Source organism: Colletotrichum tamarilloi (assembly GCF_030869305.1).
Source record: "Colletotrichum tamarilloi strain Tom-12 chromosome Unknown Scaffold_13.1, whole genome shotgun sequence".
Taxonomy (NCBI): domain Eukaryota; kingdom Fungi; phylum Ascomycota; class Sordariomycetes; order Glomerellales; family Glomerellaceae; genus Colletotrichum; species Colletotrichum tamarilloi.
The window spans coordinates 460158-480665 of NW_026849396.1; the positions used below are offsets into that span (position 1 = coordinate 460158).

The 20508-nt window shown below is 58.5% G+C and overlaps 6 protein-coding genes across 6 annotated transcripts; 4 read left to right on the forward strand and 2 right to left on the reverse strand.

The window, feature by feature from the left end:
• Positions 1-1179: 1179 nt before the first annotated feature.
• On the forward strand, positions 1180-3976 carry CTAM01_05267 (fungal specific transcription factor; the record flags this gene model as incomplete). The annotated part of the gene is made up of 8 exons (XM_060521297.1): positions 1180-1266; positions 1330-1353; positions 1442-1560; positions 1612-2144; positions 2202-2503; positions 2555-3040; positions 3106-3344; positions 3418-3976. The coding sequence occupies 8 exons, from the start codon at positions 1180-1182 to the stop codon at positions 3974-3976; spliced, it is 2349 nt and encodes a 782-aa protein (XP_060384103.1).
• Positions 3977-6561: 2585 nt separating this feature from the next.
• Positions 6562-10265, forward strand: CTAM01_05268 (NAD(P) transhydrogenase beta subunit; the record flags this gene model as incomplete). Its single annotated transcript, XM_060521298.1, has 6 exons — positions 6562-6670; positions 6770-7936; positions 7991-8443; positions 8493-10019; positions 10084-10158; positions 10231-10265. The coding sequence occupies 6 exons, from the start codon at positions 6562-6564 to the stop codon at positions 10263-10265; spliced, it is 3366 nt and encodes a 1121-aa protein (XP_060384104.1).
• Positions 10266-11996: 1731 nt separating this feature from the next.
• CTAM01_05269 (uncharacterized protein) lies at positions 11997-13000 on the reverse strand (the record flags this gene model as incomplete). Its single annotated transcript, XM_060521299.1, has 3 exons — positions 11997-12095; positions 12144-12218; positions 12266-13000. The coding sequence occupies 3 exons, from the start codon at positions 12998-13000 to the stop codon at positions 11997-11999; spliced, it is 909 nt and encodes a 302-aa protein (XP_060384105.1).
• Positions 13001-16372: 3372 nt separating this feature from the next.
• Positions 16373-17007, forward strand: CTAM01_05270 (glycine cleavage system H protein; the record flags this gene model as incomplete). The annotated part of the gene is made up of 2 exons (XM_060521300.1): positions 16373-16496; positions 16604-17007. 2 exons carry the CDS (start codon positions 16373-16375, stop codon positions 17005-17007), a joined length of 528 nt encoding a protein of 175 aa, XP_060384106.1.
• Positions 17008-17286: 279 nt separating this feature from the next.
• On the reverse strand, positions 17287-18342 carry CTAM01_05271 (porphobilinogen deaminase; the record flags this gene model as incomplete). The annotated part of the gene is made up of 1 exon (XM_060521301.1): positions 17287-18342. One exon carries the CDS (start codon positions 18340-18342, stop codon positions 17287-17289), a length of 1056 nt encoding a protein of 351 aa, XP_060384107.1.
• Positions 18343-19766: 1424 nt separating this feature from the next.
• CTAM01_05272 (uncharacterized protein) lies at positions 19767-20508 on the forward strand (the record flags this gene model as incomplete). The annotated part of the gene is made up of 2 exons (XM_060521302.1): positions 19767-20040; positions 20138-20508. 2 exons carry the CDS (start codon positions 19767-19769, stop codon positions 20506-20508), a joined length of 645 nt encoding a protein of 214 aa, XP_060384108.1.

Sequence of the window (20508 nt, forward strand, 5' to 3'; positions counted from 1 at the left end):
CCGTGACCGGCAGTGCCCTAGGTTGAGCAGACAGGTTGGTTTCGTGCCATGTGTCTCGGTCCATTTCGAAGATGGCATCCTCGATTCCAACAAAACAGCAAGCGGCAGATGCCCTCCATATAGTCCTGCCCGGCGCCATTCTGACCTTTGGCGCCGGAAGCCGAAAGGACAAGCGGACGCCGAACAATGGAAAGACTCCGTACTTGCGCCGCGCATACTCCGTCCCTGTCAGAGATGCTGGTCCATGCCTCTCTCCCTGCCTATCACGGGCATTCACAGATCCAAATGCGTCCATGCCGGCGATGTGGCCCTGGCGTTGCCGGTGGGATACGTTTGAATAGACTACAACGGCGGCGCTAGAACGTGACAACACTGCGATTCCGTGATCGACACATTTTCTATTGGCGAATCATAGCTCTACAATTCCCTAGCTAGTTTCTATCTAAAGCCAGTTACCCCAGTTCAAATGCGTCTCTACAGCGGCCTATCCGGCGCGAACCACCGTGTCTGCGCCTGGATGAGCCCTGAATCGCAGAGATGTGCCGTCACCCGGACCCCTGAAAGGGTCCATGGCAAGGGGGTGAGCACGGAGATCTGAATTACTAAAAATCGTGCATGCATTCTGCAACGAAGTGCCTTTGCTCCCACGACTCATATGGGTGCTAGAATCCCTTCTTCTTTTCTCTCTCTTTTCCCCTTTACAAAATATATCCTAACCGCGCATGCCCATCGTACCCGTAAGGTGACCAATTCAAAGACGGGCAAGCCTCCAGCCTCAACTGCGGACAAATAGCGGCTGAGCCACAGCCACAGGGGCCGCCCTCTTGCTCCATAAAACCCGCCGGAAGCGGAACCCGCGCGCGCCGTTCCCGTCCTTCTTAGTTGCCCCCGGGCCGCGACCTCATCCCGCCGCGAAAGTTGGGAAGAGGTTCCGAACCATCTACGCCCGCTTGCTTTCTCGTGATCCCGTCCTCGTTCGGGCCCCGAATTCACCCAGCCCCGGGCACAACGTCTCGCTTGGCATCTCTCTGTACAACACGACAATTCTAGATTTCGGATCTCTTCGATCCCGCCCCGCCGGATCCCCCTCCGAGAGTCTTGGACCCTTGCTCCTCGGGTACGACCTACCCTTAAAGTGAAGCCATCTGATCACATTTGGAAATATCTAACCGAGCCGCAATGGACACCGGATCTTCTGCCGGGGCTGGTGCGGGTCTCTCCGCTGCTGGCGGCGTGGGCGGCGCCAATCTCCCCATCAAACGAGCGGTAAGTAGATCCTCATACTACCCAGTCGTTGTAAATCACGCCGAAACTAACTTACACATTTAGTGTGATGCTTGTCGTGCCCGTAAAGTGCGTTGTCTCTCGTCCTTCATTGGCCCATGTCATCATGTCACTCGACACCATCCATTAGACGTAGGGCTGACTGTGTGCTTCGTAGATTCGCTGTGATAGAGAAGAACCATGTGCTCACTGCCAGCACGCCGGCATCGAGTGTAAGAACACATCGGGGCTCAAGCCCAAAGAGAAGAGAACTCGCATTCTCATCACCCCTCAATAGTTAGTCTCGCCTTTGCTCCCTTGCACCAGGTCACAACTCACACATCCCAGTGAGAAGAAGATCGACCTAATAGACCGCCGCCTCGACGGCGTAGTCCGCCTCCTCGAGGACCTAAAACTCCAGTTTCCCCTCCAAGCACCATCAGCAGCACCGTCAACCGCACCATCGGTCTCGGGATCAACCGCCACACCCGGCGGGGGAGCAGGAGGGGCAGTATCAGGGGGCCCGCCGGCGCCCATCCAACTCAAGACGGTGGCTTCATCATCCATCTCAACAACACCAGCCAGCACTTCCACGCAGCAGCAGCACACGACGGACCCCCTGGTCGAGGGCGAGTCCTCCATGACGGCTCAGTCCATCTTCGCCCACGACTTCCTCCGCAAGACCGTCGGCGACGGCTCCTCGGTGCTCGAGATGCGCGAGACCCTCGACGCCCTGCACTCTCTCGTCGAGGCGCTCCGGCACCAGCCCGCGTCGCACGAGCTGACGTACCCGCAGGCGAAGCCCGTGGCCCGGCCGGCGTTTGGCGAGTGCGAGATGCCGCCCGTGCAGTCCGCCGTCAACATCATCCGCGAGGCAAAGGGTGCGTAGTCTCAGGTCACTATGCAGTTCAGGAAAGTCAGACTAACGTCTCAAATAGCCCAAAAGACGCTGGGCCTCGAGTGGGTGACGACGTTCCTCCACCCGGACCACTTCACCGACCTGGTCCTCAAGGTCTACTTTGCGCCGGCAGAGTTCAACGAGGCCGAGTTCATCATCGTCAACGCCGGCCTCGAGAGCCTGTACACCGACATGACGCAGTCCAAGACGGCGACGGCGCAGCTCAGGGAGGAGTGCGCCAAGATGGGCACCCTCTGCCGGGGGAACCTCCAGACCGCCCTCGCCAACCTGCCCCTGCACCTCCCGGCCACGATGGACATGATTGTTGCCCTCTTGTTTGGTGTAAGGTTCTCCCCCACACATTCTTCTTACATCTGTAGCTAACATCGTCAGGCCTACCACGCAATGGAAGTAGCAAAACCAAGCCTCGCCTGGACCCTCAACGTAGCCTCGGCCCAACTCTGCCAAACCCTAGGCTACCACCGCGCATCCCCGTCATCGTCGTCCTCATCCACTTCCACTACAACAGGCACGGCAACAGGCCCAACCGCCGCAAACCCAGACGACGAGGAATACAAAATCTTCCTCTTCTGGTCCGTCTACTTCATCGACAAGTCCCTCTCCCTCCGCCTCGGCCGCCCCTCGACGATCCAGGACTACGACATCACGGCCCCCTACCCCTCGAGCGCCAGCAAGATGCACGGCGCCCTCATGAGCTACTTTTGCCTGTGGGTCGTTGTCTCGCGGATCCAGGGGAAGACGTACGAGCAGCTGTACAGCCCCGAGGCGATTGCGCAGCCGAGCGCCGTGCGGGAGGCGAGGGCGAGGGGATTGGCGGCGGAGCTGAAGAGGGTTACGGACCGGACGCAGGAGACGCATGTGAGTTGCTGTGATCGTTCAACCCGTGAAGTTGTTGTGAGGTTGCTGACTATTGTGGCCAACAGTCGCAGTATTTGAACTCGGCCATCGAGGCGGTGGGAGAGAACACGATGGAGTTCTTCAACGTGTCGGACGAGGTACTGAGACTATCGCTGATGACAATCATCTATCGCGCCGTCCCCTCGCCCCCCGGTTCCGCGACGACGTTTGGCACAGAGTGCATCAACGCCGCGAGGGCGACGCTGCAACGGCACGAGGATTGCATGGCCATCATGGCGAAGGATGCGTACTACCTGTTTCCCATGTACATGAACTGGTGCGTTCTCTCTTACGTTCCACTCTCCACGAATTCGTGCGTTCACACTAACAACGCCCAGGACCATCCTCTTCTCCCCCTTTGTCCCCTTCATCGTAATCTTCTGCCAGGTAATCGAAACAAGCGACACCTCGGACCTCGCCCGGCTCCAGGGCTTCGTCGCCTCGATCCAGGGCGCAAAGGAGTTCACCGAGGCCTCGGCGCGGCTGTGCCGCCTCTTTCAGGTGCTTTACAATGTCGCGTTCCGGTACGTCGAGATGCGGAGCCAGGGCAGCAGTGGGGGCGGCGGCAACGGGAACAACAACAGCACGCAGCAGCAGCAGCAGCAGTCGGAGGAACAGGGCCAGGAGATGGACAAGTACCTCACGGCGCTCGGGTTCCCGCCGGCATCTGGGCATCCGCAGCAGCATGCACAGCAGCAGTCGTCGGACGTGGGGTCGGAGCAGATGTCGGGGATGACGGGCGGAGGAGCAGAGGACGGGATGAACGGTGCCGGTGTCGCGGGGTCGGGTGCGCTGAACCAGATGATGTGGATGGGGAATGCGGCGCAGTTGGAGGATTGGTTTTATAGCAACCAGCAGATGATGGGGCTTGTTGAGGATGATGACTCGTTTTTGTAGTGAGCGGTTTTGGGTGTAGACATTGTTTGGCGATGGAAAGGGGTTGGACATGGCGATAGACACTGGGTTTGTGACGGGGCATCATGGCCAACGGAAGACGAGGTTCATGTTTAAAAAGCCTACAGTGGGAAAAGGAACTCTGGACTGGAATTAGAAGAATACCATACAGTGCGGCTGGGAGTAGACCCAGCCCATACACATACATCGTCAACCCGTCCCGGTCACCCCCTCTCAAGCCTCATCACCATCCAGGTCAGCCTCATCTTGCTCAGTAGCCAAGCCAACCACAACCGCGACGGCCAACGACGGCCAGCAACCACAGCCTTCATGACCAGCGCATCCTCCTCATACCACAAGCAAACGGGGGTCCAACTCCCTCGGGCGCCGTGGCCCAGTGGAACACTCAGCTGGGGACGGGGGATTTCCACAAATCTCTAAGGAGATGGACCTCGACCTCTTGAGTTCGACTTCACTTTCAGGGTACTCTTTTTTTGCACATTTGAAGTCTTTTCTGTTGTGTTTTGGGTTGCAACTGAGTTGGTTGTGTCAGCTGGTTGATCTGGTTGTGAACCATCGTCAGCTTGGAACTCCCTACTTGTCAACGAAGTTTTGACCATTTGGCGTCGCCGAGGAATTGACGACGAGTCGATTTGAGCCCTTCAGATGATGGGAAAAGGCTCAAAAAGTCCTTGGAGAAGACTTTGGCTGACGCCAGGTTGTGGCTAGGAGATATAAAAGACTATGGATTTGGAGTCCTAGAGCAACTCTATCGATTGAGAAACTACACGCTGCACGGATCAGATGGCATTGGGATGTTGTCAAGACAACCGGAAGTTAAATCAAACTTGTTTGGAATTCTCTTCTAAGGTTGCCGAACGATCGCTCCCCTCTAGACGATGCCAATGGTACGAATGGTGTCGAGTATGGTAGCTCTCCACTGACCAATGACCAACCGGTTCAAAACATCATCTACCCCCTTCGGAACGTCGGGCCTCATTGGTTGTCTGTATGTTCCATCTGCCTGACGAATCTGCACTCGCTCTCTCTCTCTGCTTCGTCGCTCCGAACCAGCCGATGCACGTCTGTCTGCGCTGCCTTCCCTTCTGTGCGTTACATGCATGCCATGCAATGCAAAGTCGCGGATAGCGTTCTCGTGTTTCGTGCATGTGACACGTTCGTCTTGACTTTTTGGACACTTTGCTGTGGATCAAGTGATGACAGCAAGACTTGGAGATTGATCTATACTCCAGCCTTGGGTTGCCACGATGCTGAGAGAGGGTTTGGAGCATCAAATTTGCCAGACTATAAAGATGCTGGCCAAAAGTCGTCTACATCAGAGCCGGAAGAGGCGGGATCTTGAAAAAGCCAGCTGCATGTCACTGAGACGCGGGAAACAAACACGGGACAGGAACATGGGCCAAGGGTGCTCGGCCTCCGTCTGGGAGAGCATTAATCAGCGCTCCATGAAGTCTATCAGTGTTTTAACAATCTCCCATCGGACGAGAAGGAAAACTGGTCCCGATGGATAAAATGGTAAAAGGCACCTCCAGCTTGGGGAGAGCAGGCCTGGATCATTGCAGGCTTATCGGGCCTTATCGACTTATCGCGAGCTCGAAATGGCGGGGGATAAGACTATCCCCCGTGTTTTAGCGCCGTGTTTTTAGTGCCCGCGGCCCCACACCCCGCACTGGAAGACTGGAGAAGAAGGGAAAAAAGGGGGGCGAGTACATACGGAGTACGGGGTACGGGGCCAAGCTGCAGCTCCTTTCCCTGCACGGAAGCATGCACCAGACCACTTCCACCAACACCTCACACCACCAATGACCACATCCGTCGAAAGGTACCTGTCCAGTGCCTTTGAACTCCTACACAAGATGTACTCTACTTGGCGTCTGCGACATTGTCTTGCCTGAATTGTCCACCAGCTGTCCTCCCAGAAAGTACCGCACTTTCGTACCGCACATGCCAATGAAGGGAACCTTGGGACACAGCTGCGAAGGGGGGTAAAAGCCAACTTGGCAGACCGCGCAGACTACTCCAAACAACATCCTGCTCGGGTAGTGATTGGAGGAGCTTGGAGCTCGCGCTGCGACATCTGCGACACGCCTGAACCGATTCTGCACTTCCCGTCTTGGGATGCAACGAACCTGGGGGGAGAGAACAAGGATCCGGATGCGCGGGTGATGGGCGAGGGAGGGGGGGGCAGCAGCCATCACCTCAGAGTAGTGACGAAGACGAGGACGAGCATGGAACAAGTCCAACGGCCGACCAAAACGTGACACAGTACAAGCTCGTTGTCTCGTTGTTCTCTTCTCTGGCTGCAAAAAGTCAATCCCAACTCTATCCAATTCACATCTTCCAACTTCCTCCTCCCCTCTTCTTCCTCCCACCTTCACCTCTCCCTATTGCGTACCGTCGCCTTCCCTTTGTCACAAGTCGACACGGTAGCTTGGAGCCGTTCCCGTTTCCCTGCCACCCAACCTCGTCGACCTCAGGCAGTGGTCGCGAGCAGATGAAAAGGCCCTGCCCGACATCCTCGTCGCCCCGGCTTCGTTAGCCTGGATGCTCGAAGCCTCGCCGCTGCAATGGCGAATCTCTCCGTCCTGCGGCCGACTCTGGCCTACAACGTGTGCTCCTCCCGCGCTTCTCCCGGCCGGCTCGTCGGCTCCCGCGCGTGGCGGAATGGTCTAGCAGGTAAGCTACCGAGGTCTCGGTTCTTGCAGGAGCAACCAAGAAGAAGAACCTCGCCCAATTGCTTCGGCTAACGCAGTCTACTCGTTTCCCTACATGCAGCCGTAGCACCGGTATCTGTCGTCGTCGTCGTCGGCAAGTGGCAGTCCACCCACGCGCGAGCCCGCCGCCAGACGAAAGCTCTCGTCCCGGCCGTCTCGCCCCGGCCTCTCCAGCTCATCCGCCATGCGTCGGTCGTCTCGGCGGGTTCCAGTGCCAGCGCCGGCCCCGCTGCTACACCGGCAGCAACCTACTCAACAGCCGCAGAACCGCAGTCCGTCCCTTACGCGCAGCTCACCGTCGGCGTGCCAAAGGAAATCTACCTCAACGAGCGCCGCGTCGCACTGACCCCGCAGAACGTGGCCCTCCTCCTCAAAAAGGGCTTCGGCAAGGTCCTCGTAGAGCGCGGCGCCGGCGCCTCCGCCGATTTCCCAGACGAGGCCTACGACCGCGCCGGCGCGACGCTCGTCGACCACCCGCAACAGGTCTGGTCCGGCGCCGACGTCGTCCTCAAGGTCCGCGGCCCGATCCCGTCCGAGATCGACCTCATGAAGGCGCACCAGACCGTCATCTCTTTCCTGCAGCCCGCGCAGAACAAGCCGCTCGTCGACAAGCTGGCCGCGCAAAAGGCCACCTCCTTCGCCATGGACCTCATCCCGCGCATCTCCCGCGCCCAGGTCTTTGACGCCCTCAGCTCCATGGCCAATATCGCCGGCTACAAGGCCGTACTCGAGGCCTCCAACAATTTTGGCCGCTTCCTCACGGGCCAGGTGACGGCCGCGGGCAAGATCCCGCCCTGCAAGGTGCTCGTCATCGGCGCCGGCGTGGCCGGTCTTAGCGCCATTGCGACGGCGCGGCGGTTAGGTGCCATTGTGCGCGGCTTCGACACGCGTCCTGCCGCGAGGGAGCAGGTGCAGTCGCTCGGCGCCGAGTTCATCGAGGTGGACATCAAGGAGGACGGATCCGGCGCCGGCGGGTACGCCAAGGAGATGTCCAAGGAGTTCATCGAGGCCGAGATGAAGCTGTTTTACGAGCAGGCGCGCGAGGTCGACATCATCGTCACCACCGCCCTGATCCCGGGCAAGCCCGCGCCCAAGCTGATTACCAAGTCCATGCTCGAGGCCATGAAGCCCGGGTCCGTGGTTGTGGATCTGGCGGCCGAGGCGGGTGGCAACTGCGAGAAGACGAAGCCGGGCGAGCTGTACGTGTACAAGGACGTCAAGATCATTGGTGAGTTGAATGGAAACCCCCCCTGAAGAAAATCCCATTGACTTACACACTCAGGCTACACCGACCTCCCTTCCAGACTGCCAACGCAGTCCTCGACGCTCTACTCCAACAACGTGACAAAGTTCCTGCTCTCCATGGCTCCCAAGGACAAGGAGTTCGGCATCGACCTCGCAGACGAAGTCGTCCGCGGCGCCGTCGTTACCCTCAAGGGCGACGTCCTGCCCCCGCCGCCCCGAAAGGCCCCGCCCCCGGCCCCGCCACCACCGCCCACCGTCGCGCCCGAAGCCGAGGCCGTCGCCCTGACCCCCTTCCAGAAGACCTCCCGCGAGGTCGCGACCGTCACGGCCGGCATGGGCACCGCGCTGGCCCTGGGCAAGATGACTGGCCCGCTGTTCATGGGCAACGCCTTTACGTTTGCGCTGGCCTCGTTGATCGGATACCGCGTCGTCTGGGGCGTCACGCCCGCGCTTCACTCGCCCCTCATGAGCGTCACCAACGCCATCTCAGGTCAGCAGTCTCATAGCAAAATGTAGAATCTCATAGCTAACAGCCCAAGGCATGGTCGGCATCGGCGGCCTCTTCATCCTAGGCGGAGGCTACCTCCCCCAAACGATCCCCCAAGCCCTCGGCGCCGCCTCCGTCCTCCTCGCCTTCGTCAACGTCTCGGGCGGCTTCGTCCTCACAAAGCGCATGCTCGACATGTTCAAACGCCCCACCGACCCGCCCGAATACCCCTGGCTCTACGCCGTGCCGGCAGCCCTCTTCGGCGGAGGCTACATCGCCGCCGCCGCCACCGGCGCAGCGGGTCTCGTGCAGGCCGGCTACGCCGTCTCCTCCGTCCTCTGCATCAGCTCCCTGTCCAGCCTCGCCTCCCAGGCGACCGCCCGCATGGGCAACATGCTCGGCATGCTCGGCGTCGGCTCCGGCGTGCTGGCCTCCTTGCTGGCCGTCGGCTTCTCCCCGGAAGTGCTCACGCAGTTCGCCGGCCTCGCGGCCCTGGGCGGCGTCGCGGGCCTCGTCATCGGCAAACGCATCACGCCCACCGACCTCCCGCAGACCGTGGCCGCGCTGCACTCCGTCGTCGGCCTCGCCGCCGTGCTGACCTCCATCGGCAGCGTCATGGCGCACATTGACGACATCTCCACGCTGCACCTCGTCACGGGCTACCTCGGCGTCCTCATCGGCGGCATCACCTTCACCGGCTCCATCGTCGCCTTCCTCAAGCTCGCCGGCAGGATGTCCTCCAAACCCCTCGTCCTCCCCGGCAAGCACCTGCTCAACTCGGGCATGCTGGCCGCCAACATCGGCACCATGGGCGCCTTCGTCACCCTCGCCCCCGGATCCCCCGCGATCGCCGCCATGGCCCTCTCCGCCAACACGATCCTCTCCTTCGCAAAAGGCTACACCACCACGGCCGCCATCGGCGGCGCAGACATGCCCGTCGTCATCACCGTGCTCAACGCCTACTCGGGCTTCGCCCTCGTCGCCGAAGGCTTCATGCTCGACAACCCCCTCCTCACAACCGTCGGCGCCCTCATCGGCGTGTCCGGCTCCATCCTCTCGTACATAATGTGCGTCGCCATGAACCGCTCCCTCACAAACGTCCTCTTCGGCGGCATCGCCTCGACCCCGGCCCAGACAGACTACAAAATGGAAGGCGTCGTGACGCAGACAAACGTGGAAGACACGGCCGAGGCGCTCGTCAACGCGGAAAACGTAATCATCGTCGTCGGCTACGGCATGGCCGTCGCCAAAGCGCAGTACGCCATCAGCGAGATCACGGGCATGCTCCGCTCCAAGGGCATCAACGTCCGCTTCGCCATCCACCCCGTCGCCGGCCGCATGCCGGGCCAGTGCAACGTGCTTCTGGCCGAGGCGAGCGTGCCGTACGACATCGTGCTCGAGATGGACGAGATCAATGACGATTTCGGCGAGACGGACGTGACGCTCGTGATTGGCGCCAACGACACCGTCAACCCCATCGCTCTGGAGCCCGGTAGCCCGATTGCGGGAATGCCTGTGCTCCAGGCGTGGAAGAGCAAGCAGGTTATTGTGATGAAGAGGGGCATGGCCAGTGGATATGGTGAGTTTTTTTTGGAAGGCATTGCGAGATTTGCGTAGAGGCGCCTGACTGACCGCGGAAACAGCCGACGTACCGAACCCCATGTTCTACATGCCTGGAACACGCATGTTGTTCGGAGACGCCAAAGTGACTTGCGACGGTTCGTGGCCCTTTTTTTTTTCATTTCTCCTTCGTGTATCAGACACGGTGTACTGATCATACCCCCTCACAGCAATCAAAGCAGCCGTCGAGACTCGAGCAACATAGATTCTAGAGAGATCTCCGTATCGCGCAGAATATAAGACACCTCCGGCTGGCACCCCATGTTTTTGGACTAGGAAAGCATCTGATCTTTCCCCTAGAGGCGCTGCATCTACAAAGGAGCTCTTCATCATGAACACATATCTCTTAGCTAGTTCGGTTCTCCAACCCCCTCCCCCCTTTTTCGCTTCTTTCCTTCTTCTAGTTCAGCGCGTTTTGTATATACTGTGATCCAAGGACGTAGCGGTAGTTTCTGTTCGCTAAGGTAGTGAATCGCAATACATGATGTATCAAACAGAAGCGCCAAAGAGCTCAAGTGACTTGACATGTGATAGACTTGGGGGAGGGAGAGGGAGAGAGAGAGAGAGAGAGAGAGAGAGAGAGAGAGAGAGAGAGAGAGCAAGCTGCCGGAACCAAAGACAACACACCAAGCTCGGTACTCCTCACAAGTCCCAGAAACCAAGCCAAGATCAACGGTTTCCCACTTCCTGCTCGCTACCTTTCAGACCTCTCTCCACGTACAGTCAAATAGCCAACACATCTGTTCCCCAGGCAAAACCCAACAAACCCAACAAACCCGCCGCGAGTAAACTCTTGACGACGAGAGACACTCTCCAAGCAGCCGAGCACCCATCTCGCAGCCCCGAATACGGCAGTCCAGCTCCGACAGCAATAGCAGCAGACATCAAAACCACATCACAGCACTACACATCACAAAGGTAGGAACCCTAGCAGATATCCCTCAAACGGCATCTGGAATTGCAATTCCGTTGGCCTCCTTGCCTCAAACGGCGAAAAAAGGCCCTTTCACAATATTCATTACATGGTTTGTTCCCCCCCTCTCCCCTTCCTACTCCATCTCAATCCCCCGTTTGATATGCCGCCTTGCCCCAGTCTCCCCCAAGAGGAAATAGCCCGCATGGTGGAGAGGAAAAAAAAATAGGGAGGCTCTCAAAGTAAAAAGCACGCGTGGGTGGAATTACTTGTTACATGGTGTGGTCTCTTTCTTTCTTGTATCAGGTCAATCCGTCTCCAGAGACCATCCCAGATGAAAAAAACAACAACTGTGTGGGTGTGGTTGGCAGTGGTTTAGTAGTGTCAAGAATTCGACAAAAAAAATCTCTGATGGAAAAAAAGCAAGTTTTGCTGCCCAAGATTTTCTCTCCGGAACAGTTTCGCAGTGGCCGTTACGCCTGGAAACAAGACGGTGGGCACTGCTCTGTCTCAACACTCCATCCCCCTTTTCGTGGTGAGAAGGGATCGATCAAGCGAGCGAGGCCCACCGCCAGACCGTAGTCCTAAAATGCATCTCATCCCGCCCTCCAGCCATTCCGCCGTGTCCCTACCAATCTTGAGAAGTAAAGGTTGAAGAGATATGCAACGCCGATTGCAATCAGAGAGTGAGGAATGTGTTTGTGTGTGATGTGTGCGCGGTTAACCAGACTGGTGACACTGAAAAGCGCTGTGATCGGGCCATGGAGGCCATGTTGGTAACAAAAGAAAGAAGCGAGTCGGTTTGTTTTAAGGGGCTGATTATGCCAGGGAGAGCCATGTATGGTGCTCTGTATAGTCACTCGTTGTCGCCTGAAGCCAGAGATGACTGTTTTGGTAGCTCGGCTGATGGATGCCAGCATGGATATCGAAGGTCGTAAGGACGTAATGGGTCATGATCCATTCGTTATGGGCGGCCGAGACGATTGTAGTTGGCGCGAGGCCACATCAGACCGCTGACGGCGATCAGCAGGACTGATACAGGAGTAGCGGCTCTCCGACGTTTTCGATTTCGGGAATGGTGCACTTGAGGTCGAAGGCCTTGGACAGCACAATCTTGAAGATCTGTAGGTGGTCAGTCAAGTGCGATACCACGGCGAAAGAGGGGCTCACCTTTTGCACGTTGATACTATGGCTCGTGCTAGAGAAGATCAACGCAGCGCGCATTGCCTTGGCGAACCGGCGAGCCTGTTCTGTCAGCGCCGAGATACGAGAGAGACTCTTTGACGACCTACCTGGTTCGAGATCTCTTCTTGGTCCTCTCGCGGAAAGTTGACAAAGTGGTCATACTTGGTGCCCACCAAGATGGGGATGGCCGTCTTGTTGAAGCCCCTGCCTTGCCTGTACCACTCCTTGATGCTGTTGAGGGTGCTCTTCCGTGTCAGATCAAACATGAAGAGAATGGCGACGGCGTCGTTGCAGACCAGCGGAAGCATGTTGACAAACTCGCGCTGGCCGCCCAAATCCCAAATGGAAAAGGTGATTTCCGTATTCCGGATGGAAATGGTCTTCTCCATAAAGTTGACGCCTAGCGTCTGGATGTAGTCCTCGTCCCAGCTTCCTTCCACGTACTTGACCATGAGACTGGTCTTGCCGATTTGCGCATCGCCCACCATGCCGACCTTGATGACGACGTGGTTGCGACCGTTGCTGGCGGCGGCTTCCGCACCGGCGCTGCTGCGCGACGCATGGTCGGCGTAGCCTTGTTGCGCGCCGGCGCCGGAGAGTCCAGAAGCAGGCCTTGAGATGGACGGGGCGTTCATGGGAAGTGGTGGTGTGTTGTACCGATCCGAGTGCTGCTCTTCGGGTCGCGGGGATTGTGGGAGGCCATGATCGAGGGACTGACTTGTCTGGTGTCGCTGGGGCTCTGGGTGGTCGTAGCCGTTGTTCTGGGCCACCTGGGGAGAGGCATCGAAGGCACCGATGGTGTCGTCGGGGTGAGGCTGCGCAGCCAAGTGATCGTGGTCCATGGTGTCGACTGCGTCGTGGAACTGGGCCGGTGACCCCGCGGACAGTGTTGAGGAATCCAGCGTGGAGATTCGAGGGCGCGGGACGGGAGGCTCCGTGTCGAGCAAGGGGCCGGAAAGATGACGATGCTGTAGTTTACCGGCTTGCCGATGAGCGAGGACAAGTGACAGTCGGCGCCGAGTCCCAAAAGAAGGTCGAGGAGAGGGCGGCAGGTTTCAGTTCAAGCCCGATGATGGCTTCATGGAGCGCTTGCCAGGGCGGCGGCGCGGCGATCGATGGGGTAGCAAAGGGCTGAGTTGAAACCGGGCTATACGAGATGGTATCTGTCACTGATTAGGATTGGCGACGTCGACGCAACTCGTGGAGGTGAGCAGGTGAGGTGGGAGAGAGGGAATGAGTGTTCAGGCAAAGATGTCTCACCTAGCCTCTCCACACACGCAAGTCGAGAGGAAGAGAGGAGGGACAGGAGCGTGGTGTGGACGGTACGGGACCTTGAGACGGTGCGGTGCGGGAACAAGAGAGGGGATTGGACGACGAGTTGAAGCAGGGGTTGCCCACCTCGAGCTGAGCAATGGGAATGGGCCAGACGAACGTACCGGCAGTGTGTAGTATCAACAGGCGACGAGTGGCCGAGTTGCAGGAGCCGGGCTTAGGCTTGACGACAACAGGAAGCCCTCGATTTGGTGGGTAGGTTTGGCGAAGAGACGAGGTTGAAAGGTGTCGGGTTGCGGCAGACGGTGAGGCAAGACAAGGCGAGCAAAAGACAGAAAGGGTCAGGTATCGACGACGGGACGGGATGGCGATGAGATGCGGCGGTGCGGTACGGATACTCGATGGCAGGAGGAGCTGGAGGTGACGGTCATGGAATGTACCGAAACGGGCCCAGGGGAGGAGTCAGGGTATGGGGATGGAGTAGCGGAGATCCAGGCAAGGCCAAGCACCAAGCACCAAGCACTAAGCACCCGTGGATGTCAATGTCAAGCGCCGGGGAAGTTGTGCGCGTCGGGGTGCACTTTGAGATGGCGGATTGTGTACGGAGTACGGAGTATGGATAAACGGGATGCTGAGGAGATGCTTGTGCGACTTTGTTGTGCTGTGCTGCCCCCCGTTGTCGTGTTTTGGTGCAAGAGAGGGGGGAGGGGGGACGATGGGATGTCAGTGCAACATAACATTAGGAAGTACGTACCTCGCATGGTGCGAACATGGACAGGCACAACTCGAACCAGCAAAGGGAAGCAAGCGACTCTTTGGCTTGGTTGATTTAGCGGAGCATTAGGTACCTTGGTGAGGCACGCCAGCGCAGGAAAGCCCAGGGAAACGGCAAGTCAGGGCCATCCCCAGGCCATGGCGCTTATGGCAGATCGAGGAAGGGAGGTGCGACAGGGGGCCCAGGGGAAAGGAAGCAGCCAGTCAGATGGCCGGGATGGATCCTTTGGTACATTTCGTGCACTGGCAATGACGCCAAAGTTGAGCAAGTACGAAGTGTCTACGGAGTACCTACCTTGGGCCACGGTTGTGTGGAGAAGACGCGAGACGGACGCGTTTTATGCACACAATCCTCCAGTACACACTACACACTACACACTACACTACACACTACACACTACGCACTACACAGTACCTGAGGTGGTAGGTTGGCAAGCAATGTTTGTTCAGCCGCCCCACGCACCACAGGTGCATCTCCCTTTCGTGCACTAACACCCCTAGCACCTTATGATGGGAGATTTGGTGCTATTGCTTTCGAGGATTATGGATGATGCATCACGGGCGGCGGCATTTATGGAATCGAATCGACGCACACACACAACCCCTCGTTTATTAATACTTGCCAATTTTCTTCCATTCTTTTCTTCCTGTTTTTTTTTTTCAATCCCTTCCAGGTCCACCGACTGGTGGGCTCTTGGGCTTCTTTCAGCTTCGCCTGAAGTCAGTGGGACTCGACAGGGACACATTCGACGGTGGACGCACCGTACGAGCTTCCGTAGCGAGGGCAAGGCACTGAGACAAAAACGTTCAAACGGACCGGCCGAGCCTCACCAAACAAGGCACAACTTTCGAGGGCGGTGAGCCTCACGTCGTCAGTCGTCACTCGTCACTCGTCAGGAATCACATCTGCCTGACTTGCAATCGAGTTCCTCTGCAGACATGAACAACACCACTGTTGTTGACAGCGCCTGCAATGTTGACAACTAGAAACGCCGTCGTTTGCGACGTGACATTGGCCGATTCATTCGTGCAGCTGCAGCTCGTTGTCCGGTGCGCAGTGGGAAAAGCACAGCGCCCAATGTCAATAGAAAACTTGCCCAAAGTCAACAACCCCCCATCACGCTCGGGTTCCCATTACTTAAGCGTACGCGACATGGGACGATGCACAGAGTCCCGGGCCCCGGGCTCGAACCTCAGGCTCCCGCTCAGCAAACACAACAGGCCTCTGACCGCAATTCTGGAATGAGGCTATTGCCAACTCTATCTCTGCCTTGGAATAAGATCCCGACCTCAATTGTAGGGCGCGCGAGGAATACCCACAGAGGCTTCGTCATTCCGGAGCAGAGACCAGATCCAAAGAAAAATTCAAGATGAATCAGCCGGAAGGGGAAAAGTAAAAATAAAAATAAAAACAAAAAAGGAGAGGGAACCAAAATCCAGGTGTAAAAAAGACCGATGAGATCGAGACTAGAACGTTTCTGCCATGCAATTTCGCAGGCTCGAAATGGGGAATTCATGCAAACGGCATGAGGCCGTTGTAATAGTCCACCACGGTCGACCACGTTCACCTGGCACCCGCCCGAAATACCCAGACCAAGAGACGGGACACTCCCGGATGGCCTCGCAACGGACTCCTGGCCCGCTCCGTCCGAGCTCTTGGGCTCATGCCCGGCTGTCTACGTCGTCGTCTCTTGCTTCCTGCTCGCGGTGCTTGCTTCCCTGTGACTTGTGACTGACACACTGCCTCAGGTGCGCAGAGAGACTGGCAGCAGACAGACCGAGACTGGTTGGAGACGTCCAGCGAGGGCGCTCTCGGCTTCCCCTCCTATCGCTCTCCCCCCAACCCAGCGCGGTCTCTTATCGCCCTGCATCCAATGACCCCAACCTGGCTCTTGCGGCCCCGGGCCGATGGCAGTCCGCCCAAACAGCCATGACTAAGGCGACGGCGGCTCGAGAAACCTGTTCCCTGATTGGCCCAAGCGCTGGTGTTTGATGGAAGAGTTTCCGGTCTCGGTAGGGCGGTACGTACCAACCGATAACCTATCAGCCGCCCAGGCCCCAAATCCCCCCGGAAGCTCTAAAGTCGGCCGTTCTGACCTCATTCTCAAACTCCAAAAACCTACCACCACTCTTCCACATCTCTCACGACACAACCAAAAACCTCCAAAATGGCCTCAATTGCACGCAGCATGAGGGCAGTCCGCCCCTCCGCCCTCTCCCAACTCACCAAGGCCGCTCCCCGCGCCTTTTTCCCCCGTCCCGCGCAGCGCAGCTTCTCTACAACCCCCAGCAGTGAGCTCTCCCCTCATACACCCCCAAAAGCTTCGGCTCCCCACCCGAAGGTATCAAACACCAAAAAGACTGACCCCTCGGACCTGCTTCCGAACCATCGTCGACAGGCTTAATACGCAAGTACACAAAGGACCACGAGTGGATCGACCTCAACGCCGACAAGAAGACGGGCGTCGTCGGCATCTCCCAGTACGCCGCCGACGCCCTGGGCGACGTCGTCTACGTCGAGCTCCCCGAGGAGGGCGCAGAGGTCGCCCAGGGCGACGCCATCGGCGCCGTCGAGTCCGTCAAGAGCGCCGCCGACATCAACGCGCCCATCAGCTGCAAGGTCACCCAGGTCAACCTCGGCCTCGAGGAGAAGCCGGGCACCATCAACAAGGTGCCCGAGGACGACTCCCACGGCGGCGGCTGGATCGCAAAGGTCGAGGTCGACGAGGCGGGCGTCCAGGAGCTCGAGGCCCTCATGGGCGAGGAGGAGTACAAGGCTTTCACCGCTTCTGAGGATCACTAGATTGGATGGTGAGAAGGGGGAAGAGAGAGAGAGACAGAGAGAGAGAGAGAGAGAGCAATGGTTTGGTTAGATATAGGTAGCCGGCAGTTCAACCGGGCAGAGTGTGTGTCTGTACTATACGCCAACGCCAAGCGGGTATTCACTTTCGGGGTTTGCGGTTCAACAACGTGGTAGTCACCAACATAGAGCAATGAGAGATGATGGTCATCAAATGGTTCCAGCGGGAACAGTCTATTTTCTTCCGTTTGGTGTGTTTTATCCGATGGTGTCATAAGTTCGTCACGCAGCAGCATTGGCCGCCGCCGCAGTCTCCGCCGTCGCAATCTGGTCACCCGGCCGCGCCTGGTTGATATCATCAAGGATCTTCTGCGCGCCCCCGTCCACCAGGTCCTGCGCCACGAGCTTGCCAAAGTCGTCCGCCTCCTCCCGCGTCGCAATCGTCTCGGTCCTCTCCGCGTCCACGCCCTGCGTGCCGTCAACGTGCACCACCGTCGCCTTGAGGCGCAGCTTCTTGCTCCCTTCAACCTCAACCCAGCTCGTCTCGACACCGATCGGCACGCTGCACCCGCCCTCGAGCGTGCGCATGACGCTCCGCTCCGCCACGCACGCCAGCATCGTCGGCTCGTCCTCGAGCTCCCTCAGCACGCTCAGCACCCTCTCGTCGCCGGCCCTCGCCTCGATCCCCAGCGCGCCCTGCCCGACGGCGTGCAGCGTGCCGCCGTTCTCCGAGTCGAGGTACTGCGAGATGCGCGCGCCGTAGTCCATGCGCAGCAGGCCCGCGGCGGCGAGGATGATGGCCGAAAAGGGGCCCTCGGGGTCGTCGCACTTGCGCAGGCGCGTCTCGATGTTGCCGCGGACGTCGGCGAACTTCAGACCCGGGTGGCGGCGCTTCAGCTGCGCGATGCGGCGGATGCTGCTGGTGCCGATGACGCTGCCCGCGGGGAGGTCGCCCAGCGTCTTCCAGCCGTGCTGCTCGGCGAGCCCGGCCTTGAAGACGACGACGTCGCGCGGGTCCTCGCGCTTGGTGACGCAGCCGAGGGTGCAGCCGTCGGGTAGGGTGGTGGGCATGTCCTTGAGGGAGTGGACGATGATGTCGAGCTCCTTGGCGACGAGCTTCGCCTCGAGCTCGTTGGTCCACAGGCCCTTGCCGCCAAAGTTGTAGAGCGCCGTGATCTGGTCCTTGTCGCCGAGGGTCTGCATGCTGTGGATCTCGAACGTGGCGTCGGGGCGGGCTTTGGAGAGGCCTTCGACGACGATCTCGGTCTGCTTCATCGCCAGCGCCGACCTGCGCGTGCCGACGTGGATGGGGGTGCCGTTCTCGGGTGCGGCGGCCATTGTGACGGGTGGTGTGGGGTGTGTGTGTGTGTGTGTGTTTGGAATTGAAGTGTCGTCTCTCGGTGCAATCGACGGTTCTTTGCCGGCTTGAGCGAGGTCAATTGCGAGTTGTTGGGCTGGCGTGAGGTGTGTCGTCGAACTCGAGAATTGAATTTTGGCTTCGGAGTTTGGCAAGTTGGAGTACTTGGCAGGCAGGTAGGGGCGATGGCGGGGATGGAGGGGTAGCACGAGAGCAACCACAAGTTCGGTACTGTGACGGAACTGTAGCCGACACTGTGTCTGCAGGGCCCCGGGATCCACCTCCGCCGCCGCATCTCCGAGCCTCCGACTGCATCCCGTCAGCTTCAAGCCGAACTTTCGTCTTTCTCGAATCAGACGTCATAGCATGGTCCCCATCAAAATGGTGATTCCTTAATCAGTTCGGCTTCGGCAGCTTCAAAGTCGGCTTCGGCAGCTTCAAAGTCGGCATCGGCTTGTCGAACCTGATGATATCTCTGCAGACCCCTTTCCTCAACGCCTGAAAGCACACAGAGCTCTGGGTGTGCGTGGGAGCATCCGCCATCGTGCAGGGCAAACACCTCTGACGTGTCGAGGCACAGAACACGATACAACCACGATGCTGATGATTTTTGAATTGCTCCTATTTCCCTAATCTCCTTGAGACAACACGCTGCGACGTAAGGTGGTTCTCTGGCCGTCACGGTCAGGGGAAGAACCTCGGTGATGCCCGATATGTGCAAGCTTAGGTAGGAATCGAGGGGCACAGGGGAACACCGACTTCGTGTTCTTCTTCTGGTGCTACCTCAAATCGTGACGATAGCCCGTCGCCTTGGGTCTTGACGTGGTCGGCATGCTCTGCCTCGTCGAGTCCTGTTGCACCCGTGTGGACGGGTTACTCTATGTCTCTGGAAATCGGATTACGGCAAGTGAGGAATTGGATGACGCGGAACAGATGCAGCTGCCAAAGTGGCATAAGCCTAGTATCGTCTTGTCGTCTTCAGAGTTGACAACGTCTGCGGTCGTAATAGAATCAAGTGTCTATCGAAACAAGCATATCTTTGATGACTCTTCTCTGACAAATTGGGCCAGATCAAGTGCAAGCATATCCAACTAGAACTATGAACTGACTTGTATTTACCTCCATACACACGACGGTATCACCTCTATCACGGGTGCAACGGACAACGTGTAAGCTACATCAGCCGAGTCCACGAGAAGAAACGTCAGACAATGTTCGACATCCTTCGAGTCCTCTCGCTCAAACATCACATCATGACGAAGAAGTTGGACGTCGACAATGTGTATAAAGCGAGCTGTCAATCACGCAATCCCGTCCTTCCCATCACCAACAACGCCAGAGTAGCGGCAATCATCTCTTCGCATAACCAAGACACCAACTCTCCCAGCCCTCCCGCCACGCAGACATGAAGTTGAACATCCTACCACTGGCCACTCTCCTGGCCTGGGCCTCTGCCGCGCCACAAGACCCCCAAGTGCCGCCAGTCTCAACCTCCATCACGACAATCACCGTCAACGGCCAGCCGCCCGCGCCCACCGAGCCCATCCCAAACAACCCCGGCCCGGACCCCGTCCCCGCGCCCGCTCCCTCAGGCCCAGCACAGCCGGCACCCGCCCCCGGCGGCGCCCACTGCGTCTGCGGCGCAACCTACTGCGGCAAAGTCCTCGTCGGCTTCCAAGGTACTGTCCGCAACTCGTCCTCCTCTCACATCGCTTCTTCCACGTCTCCAGACAAAGAAATCTCCCCTTCTCCCACGAGATCCTAACACCCCTGCAGGCTACACAACCGAACAAGTAGGCCAAGGCTACTGCGCAACCCCGGGCACGAACTGCGCCGCCGCCGCCCCGGCCGTCGAGTCCCTCGAAAACACCCTCTTCGTCTGCATCTGCCCTCCCGGGCAAAAGACGGGGTCCGCCATCGAGCTCATCTGCCCCTGCCAGGGCCGCTGCAAGAACGACGAGCCCGACTTCATCGGCCGCTGCGAGACGCCCTGCAACCTCGGATGCGCTCCCGCTGCTTCTGCCGCGCCGTCGGTGCCGAGTGCTAGCGCTTCTGCTATTCCCGCTGCGCCTGCTCCCGTTGACGCGTTGCCGGTTCCTGTGCCGGTTCCGGCTGCGCCGCCTGCTGCTGGGAGGAGACGGCCGTAG